We start from the raw sequence: 8,255 nt of genomic DNA on the forward strand, positions 1-8,255 counted from the left end.
AGTAGGGATTTCATTTATCTTCTATCCTTTTTGTAGTATTCATGCACCCATTTGACCCACAAGCTATCCTTTTTGCGAGATAGATCCCAGTAAGTTTTTGTTAGGGCAGCTTTGTTCCAGCATTACAAGTTTATCAAGTTTAATCCTCCTCGTGCTTTGGGGATGCATACTCTTTCCCATGCAACCAGGGCATTCTTGGTAATCAAGCTGGTTTCAGACCACATACAACTTCTGTAGTGGCCTTTAATGGATCTGCAACACCTTTGTACGCAGTGTAAATATCTGTGCCCGGTAAGTTTGCATACCAAAAATAACAGTTTGAACTAGCTATGCTTTTTGAAAAGTACTTTTGGAGAGTAACAATTTGTATTTTGTTTGTATTTTGCTAATCAATTTATCTATATTATTATAAAACTATGAATGTTGGAACGTTAAATATTAAACGGCAAAGATATCCCCAAAATATTGACAGACTTTTATACTCTTCAAAATTGAATTATTTCTTTAAAACAAAATGGGATAAAATTGTAACATTTAGTGCTAAAAATGCCACTTTTATGGCCCTAAAATGCCAAAAAATAAAGAACGATCATGGCGAGACGATGACTAATGTTCCTTAGGTCATTTTTGATGGGCTGATAAAATTTTAGGCGATGCAGATGGCGTGAGCTATAGCACATAAAAATCTGGGAATCAAGAGGAATTCCAGTTTTATGGCAAATGCCAAAAAATGAGGAACGGTCATGGCAAGACGATGACTAATTTTCTTAAGTTATTTTTATGGGCCGGAAAATTTTTAGGCAATTTGGGTCCGGGTACCCGGATCCGTGCAGATGGCGTGGGCTATAACACATGAGAATTTGAGAATCGGGCGAAATTCTAGTTTTATGACCCTAAAACACTAACATTGAGTAACGGTCATGGCAGAATGATGACAAATGCTCTTTAGTCCGTTTTTGATGCGGCGGCAAAAGTTTAGGAGATTTGGGTCCGGGCGCACGGGCCAATGCAGATGGCGTGGGTTATAGCAGGCGAAAATCTGGGAATAGGACGGCCTTCCAGTTTTATGGCCCTAAAACGCCAAAAAATAAGGAACGGCCATGGCGGAGCGATGACTAATATTCCTTAGGTCATTTTTTATGGGCATGCACATTTTTGGCAATTCGGGTACGTACGCCCGGACCCGTGCTTATGGCGTGAGCTATAGAACACGAAAATCTGGAAATTGGGCGGAATTCCAACTTTATGGCCCTAAAACGCCAAAAAATAAGGAACGGTCGCGACGAGGTGATGACTAATATTCCTTAGGTCATTTTTTATGGGCCAGCAAAATTTTAGGCGATTCGTGTCTGGGCACCGGATCCGTGAAGATGGCGTGGGCTATAGCACACGAAAATCTGGGAGTAAGGCGAAATTATAGTTTTATGGTCATAAAACGCCAAAAATGAGGAACAGTCATGACGGGGTGATGACTAATGTTACTTAAGGTTATTTTTTATGGGCCGGCAAAATTAAAAGCGATTCGGGTCCTGACGCTCGCACCCGTGCAGATGGCGTGGGCTATAATACATAAAAATCTGGGAATCGGGCGGAACTCTAATTTTATGGCCCTAAAACGCCAAAAATAAGGAAATGATTAATATTCCTTAGGTCGTTTTTATGCACCGACAAACATTTAGGCGATTCGAGTCTGGACGCCCGGACCCATGCAGATGGCATGGCCTATAGCACACGAAAATATGAGAATCAGACGGAATTTCAGTTTTATGACCCTAAAATGCCAAAAAATGAAGAACGATCATGGTGAGGCGATGACTAATGTTTATTAGGTCATTTTTGATGGGCCGACAAAATTTTAGGGGATAAAGGTCCGAGCGCCCGGATCCATGCAGATGGCACGGGCTATAGCACACGAAAATGTGGGCATCAGGCGAAATTTAAGTTTTATGGCCCTAAAGCGCCAAACAACGAGGAGTGGTCAGGGCAAGGCAATAACTAATGTTCCTTAGGTCATTTTTTATGGGCTAACATAATTTTAGGCGATTCAGGTTCGGGCGCCCGGACCCATGTAGATGGCATGGGCTATAACACACGAAAATATGGGAATTGGGCGGAATTCCAGTTTTATGGCCCTAAAACGCTAAAAAATGAGGAACAATTATGGCGAGGCGATGAATAATTTTTCTTAGGTCGTTTTTGATGGAACAACAAAATTTTAGGCGATTCAAGTCCGGGCGTCAGGACCCATGCAGATGACGTGGGCTATAACACACAAAAATCTAAGAATCAGGCGGAATTTTAGTTTTATGGCCCTAAAACGCCAAAAATGAGGAACGGTCATAGCGAGGCAATGACTAATGTTCCTTAAGTCATTTTTTATGGGGCAAAAAAATTTAAGGCGATTCGGGTCCAAGAATCTGGACCCTTGAAGATGACGTGGGTTGTAGCACCCGAAAATCTGGGAATCAGACGAAATTTGAGTTATATGGCCCTAAAATTCTAAAAAATAAGGAACGATCATCGAGTGGAAATAACTAATGTTCCTTGGGTCGTTTTTGATGGGGCGGCATAATTTTAGGCGATTCAGGACAGGCGCCCGGACCCATATAATGGCGTGGACTATAGCACACGAAAATCTGGGAATTGAACGGAATTCTAGTTTTATGGCCCTAAAACGTCAAAAAATGAGGAACGGTTATGGAGAGGCGATGACTAATCTTTCTTAGGTCGTTTTCGATGGGACAACAAAATTTTATGCGTTTCGGGTCCAGGCACCTGGACCCATGCAAATGACGTGGGCTATAACACATGAAAATTTGGGAATCGGGCGGAATTCCAGTTTTATGGGCCTAAAACACTAAAAAATGAGGAACGATCGTGGCGAGGCGATGACTAATGTTCCTTAGATAGTTTTTGATGGGCCAGCATAATTTTAGGCAATTCGAGCCAGGGCGCCCGCCCGGACCCATGTAGATGGCGTGGGCTATTACACACAAAAATTTGAGAATCGAACGAAATTTTAGTTTTATGGATCTAAAACGCTAAAAACGAGGAACGGTCATGGCGAGGCAATGACTAATATTCCTTAGGTCGTTATTTATGGGCCGACAAAATTTTATGCGATTCGGGTCCGGGCGCCCCGATCCATGCAGATAGCATGGGCTATAGCTAACGAAAATCTGGGAATCGGGAGAAATTCAAGTCTTATGGTCTTAAAATGCAAAACAATGAGGAACGGTCATGGCGAGGCAATGACTAATGTTCCTTAGGTCAGTTTTGAAGGGCCAACAAAATTTTAAGCGATTCGAGTCCAAACGCCCAGACCTAGGCAGATGGCGTGGGCTATGTCACATGAAAATCTGGGAATCAGGCGGAATTCTAGTTTTATGGTTCTAAAGCGCCAAAAAATGAGGAACGATCATGAAAGGCGATGACTAATGTTCCTTAGGTTGTTTTTGATGGACCGACAATATTTTAGACCATGAAGGTCAGCAGGCCTGGACCCATGCAGATCACATGGGCTATAGTACACAAAAATTTAGGAATCAAGTAGAATTCCAATTTTATGGACCTAAAACGCCATTAAACGACAGACGGTTATGGAGATGTGATTAATTTTTCTTAGGTCATTATTGATGGGCTGAAATATTTTTGGCGATTCGGATCCGGGCGCCCGGACCCATGCAGATGGTGTGGGCTACGTCACACGAAAATCTGGGAATCAGGCGAAATTCCAGTTTTATGGCCCTAAAACACTAAAACAAATGTTTAACGATCATGGGATGCGATGACTAATGTTCCTTAGGTTTCTTTTGATGGGCCGGTAAAATTTTAGGAGATTCGGGTCGGGGCGCCCGGACCCATGCAGATGACGTCGACTATTGCACACGGAAATTTGTGAATCAGGCGAATTTAAAGTTTTATGACCTTAAAATACAAAAAATAAGGAACGATCATAGAGAGGTGAAAAATATTAGGTCGTTTTTTATGGGCCAAAAGTTTTTAGGCGATTCGGGTCCGGACGCTCGGATCCATGCAGATGGCATGGGCTATAGCAGACGAAAATTTGGGAATCGGGCAGAGTTTTAGTTTTATGGCCCTAAAACTCCAAAAAACTAGAAAAGGTCATGGAGAGACGATGACTAATGTTCCTTACATCGTTTTTAATGGGCCGACAAAATTTTTGGTGATTCGAGTCCGGGCACGCAGGCCCAATGCAGAAGGTAGCACATGAAAATCTGGAAATCGGGCAAAATTTGAGTTTTATGGTCATGATGAGGCAGTGACTATTGTTCCTTAGGTCGCCTTTTATGGTCCGGCAAAATGCCAAAAAATGAGGAACGGTCAAGATGAGGCAGTGACTATTGTTCCTTAGGTCGTTTTTTATGGTCCGGTAAAATTTTAGGTGATCCGGGTCCGGACGCCCGGGCCTATGCATAAGTCATGGGCTATAGCATACAAAAATCAGAGAATGAGGCAGAATTCTAGTTTTATGGCCCTAAAATGCCAAAACACGAGGAACGATCATTGCGAGGCAGTGACTATTATTATTTAGGTTATTTTTGATGATCAAGCAAAGTTTTAGGCGATCCAGGTCCGGGTTCCCGAGCTCATGCAGAAGATGTGGGCTATAGCATACAAAAATCTCGGAATGGAGCGAAATTTCAGTTTTATGACCCTAAAGAGCCAAAAACTAGGAAGTGTCATGGCGAGGCAGTGACTATTGTTACTTATGTCGTTTTTATGGTCCGGTAAAATTTTAGGCGATCTGAGTCCGGGCGCCTGCGCCTATGCAGAAGGTGTGGGCTATAACATAAAAAATTTAGGAATCACGCGAAATTCTAGTTTATGGCTCTAAAACGCCAAAAAACGTGGAACGGTTATAGTGAGGCGATGACTTATGTTCCTTAGGTTATTTTTGATGGGCCGGTAAACTTTTAGGCGATCCGGATCCGGGGGCTCGGGCCCCAAGCAGAAGGCGTGGGCTATAACACACGAAAATCTAAGAATCAAGCGGAATTTCAATTTTACGGCCCAAAAAATGCCAAAAAATGAGGAATGATCATCACGAGGCAGTAACTATTGTTACTTAGGTCCTTTTTTATGGTCCGACAAAACTTTAAGCAATCCAGATCCGGGTGCCTGGGCTCACGTAGAAGGCGTGGACTATAGCACAAAAAAATCTGGGAATCGGACGGAATTTTAGTTTTATGGCCCTAAAATGCCAAAAAAAGCAACGGTCACGGCGAGGCAATGACTAATGTTTCTTAGGTCATTTTTGATGAGCTGACAATATTTCAGGTGATTCGGGTCCGGGCGCCCAGACCAATGTTCCTTAGGTCATTTTTTATTTTATGGATAAGCTTTAGGCGGTCTGAGTTCGGGGGCCGAGACCCACGTGGAAGGCGTGGGTTATAACACACGAAAATATGGGAATCATGCCGACTTCTCAATTTTATGGCCCTAAAACGCTAAAGAAAGAGTAACGATCATGGCGAGGCGGTGACCAATGTTCCTTAGGCCGTTTTCGATGGTTCGGATAAATTTTAGACGGTCCGAGTCCGAAGGCTCCAGCGCACGCGGAAGGCATGTGCTATAACACAAGAAAATATGGGAATCAGTTTGAGTTCTCATTTTATGGCCCTAAAATGTTAAAAATATGGAACGTTCATGGAGGCTCAGAGACCAATGTTACTTAGGTCATTTTATATTGTCTGGATAAATTTTAGGCTGTCCGGGTCCGGGGGCCCAGGCCCATGCGGAAGGCGTGCGCTATATAGCACACTAAAATATGGGAATCAGGACAAATTCTCATTTTATGGCCCTAAAATACCTAAAAATGAGGAATGATCATGGAGGGTTGGTGACCAATGTTCCTTAGGTCATTTTTGATAATCCGGATAAATTTTAGGTGGTCCGAGTCTGGGGGCCCGGACCCACGCAGAAGACGTGGGCTATAACACAGGAAAATAAAGGAATCGGGCCGAGTTCTCTTTTAATGAACCTAAGATGCCAAAAGATGAGTAATATTCATGACGGGGCGGTGACCAATGTTCCTTAGGTCATTTTTGATCTTTCAGATAAATTTTAGGCGGTCCGAATCCGAAGGTTCGAGCCCACGCGAAAGGCGTGTGTATATGAGAATCGGGCCGAGTTCTCGTTTATGGCACTGAAACGCTAAACAATGAGGAACGTTCATGGCGAGTTAGAGACCAATGTTCCTTAGTTTGTTTTCAATTGTCCGGATAAATTTTAGGTTGTCCGGGTCCGGGGGCCCGGGCCCGTGCAGAAGGCGTGGGCTATATCACACGAAAATATAGGAAGTGGGCCGAGTTCACGTTTTATGGCCCTAAAATGCTAAAAAATGAGGAACGATCATTGTGGGTCGGTGACCGATGTTCCTTTCGTTATTCTCTATTGTCCGGATAAATTTTAGGCAGTCTGATTTCGGGGGCCTGGCCCTGCGCATAAGGCGTGGGCTATAACACACAAAAATATGAGAATCAGGCAGAGTTCTCATTTTTTTTGGTAATTAAATCTTTGTATTAACCACCAAATTACATATTTACAAAGCAGTAGGTCACCTTGACCTACTTCTTTACTGGTAAAACAACTCTCTCTATATCTTCCCTACCTCCTAATCTCTTTTGTACATTTCTCTCTCAAGCTAACTACTCAGTATTAACATTTTGTTAAAAGACACGAGTATAACCCTCAGCTCTAATGTTGCACATGCATACCACTCTCCTTGCAAGGACATCCCATGTTGTTGCTTTCTTCTCAAATATCCTTGTATTTCTCTCACTCCACACTGTGTGTGTATATTCTGCAAATACTAGTTTGAGTATCCTGGCCAGTTGAGATCGCTCCTTTGTTTTCTTTACAATCCAGTTCTGCCATTCAGACCATGATGTTGTAAATGGTTGATGCACCTATAACCATTGCATGAGTCTGCACCATATATTTCTACCATATGCATATTTTGCAAAGATGTGTTCCCTTGTTTCTGGTGCTTGATTGCAAAAGCAACATGTATCATCCACTTGTATTCCCCAAGTCTTCAATTTGCTAGTAGTGAGAAGTCTTCCTTGTATTTGTAGCCACATTGTGAAGGTTGCTTTTGGTCGTGCTTGATTCTGATACATTAAAGCTTTCCATGGGACTTTAGGCAACTCTGCTAACAGTTGCAGGTAAACCTGCTTGATTACTGTCCTTTGGTTAGCTTGGCTATTGCTGATGCCATCCAGATTACCTCTTGCTCCAAATATTTTCCTTACCATCCAAGATGCCTGTTTTGGTGCTTCCATGATGACAAAGATTTGATCCTTAATGTAGTAGCTATGAATCCATTTGATCCACAACTTATCTTTCTTGGTTTCCAATTCCTATCATGTTTTTGTGATTGCTGCCTTATTCCATAATGCCAAGTTGATTAAGTTAAGCCCCCCTATTGCTTTAGGTGTACACATTTTGTTCCATGCCACCAAAGCTTTTTTAGTGATTATATTCTCCCCCGACCACACATAGCTTCTACAGTAGGCCTCTATTGCTTTAACAACTTTAGCTGGTATGATGAGGATTTGTGCCCAATAAGCTTGAATACAAAAGATTACATATTGCACCAATTGGATTCTGCCTGCATATGAGAGCTTCTTTGTTGTCCACGAGGATATTCTAGCCACTATTTTGTTAATGAGTGGCTGTCATTGCATTACTGAGAGTTTCTTTGTGTCAAGTGGTATGCCTAGATATCTGAAATGGAGGGATCCTTGACTATAACCTAGCTTTTGCTGTATCTGCTTCACTTCTAGGCTGAATCCTCCATAGTAAATAGAGCTTTTGGCTAGGTTAGCTTTAAGACCTGATGCTGCTGAGAAAATATTGAATCTGTGATGTAGCAATGCTACAGATGTAGCATCTCCTCTTACAAATAGTAAGAGATAATCCGCAAAACTCAAGTGAGTTAAATCAAGCCTTGAACACATGGGATGATAGTGGAATGCCTTTTCTTGCTTCAAAATCTTTAAATTTCTGCTCAAATACTCCATTGCTATAGCAAACAAAAAAAGGAACATTGGGTCCCCCTACCTCAACCCTCTAGCTGCATCAAATGGTTTAGTTGTTTCTCCATTGATGAGTATAGTATAGTTAACAGTTGTCACACATTCCATAATCCACTTAGTGAATTTGTTTGGGAAGGCCAATCCTTCTAGCATTTTCTGTAGATACCTCCAATCCACTGTGTCCTAAGCCTT

General features: G+C 42.3%; 1 protein-coding gene across 1 annotated transcript; it reads right to left on the reverse strand.

Annotated features, from left to right (window-relative positions):
- Nucleotides 1-7,703: 7,703 nt before the first annotated feature.
- On the reverse strand, nucleotides 7,704-8,048 carry LOC142175392 (uncharacterized). The gene has a single exon (XM_075241977.1). It carries the CDS (start codon nucleotides 8,046-8,048, stop codon nucleotides 7,704-7,706), a length of 345 nt encoding a protein of 114 aa, XP_075098078.1.
- Between the last annotated feature and the right edge of the window lie 207 nt (nucleotides 8,049-8,255).

Source organism: Nicotiana tabacum, chromosome 21 (genome assembly GCF_000715075.1).
Source record: "Nicotiana tabacum cultivar K326 chromosome 21, ASM71507v2, whole genome shotgun sequence".
Taxonomy (NCBI): Eukaryota; Viridiplantae; Streptophyta; class Magnoliopsida; order Solanales; family Solanaceae; genus Nicotiana; species Nicotiana tabacum.

Excerpts from the sequence above, each read along its gene's own strand:
- LOC142175392 (XM_075241977.1), bottom strand. The coding sequence starts at position 8,048 with ATGGAGTATTTGAGCAGAAATTTAAAGATTTTGAAGCAAGAAAAGGCA.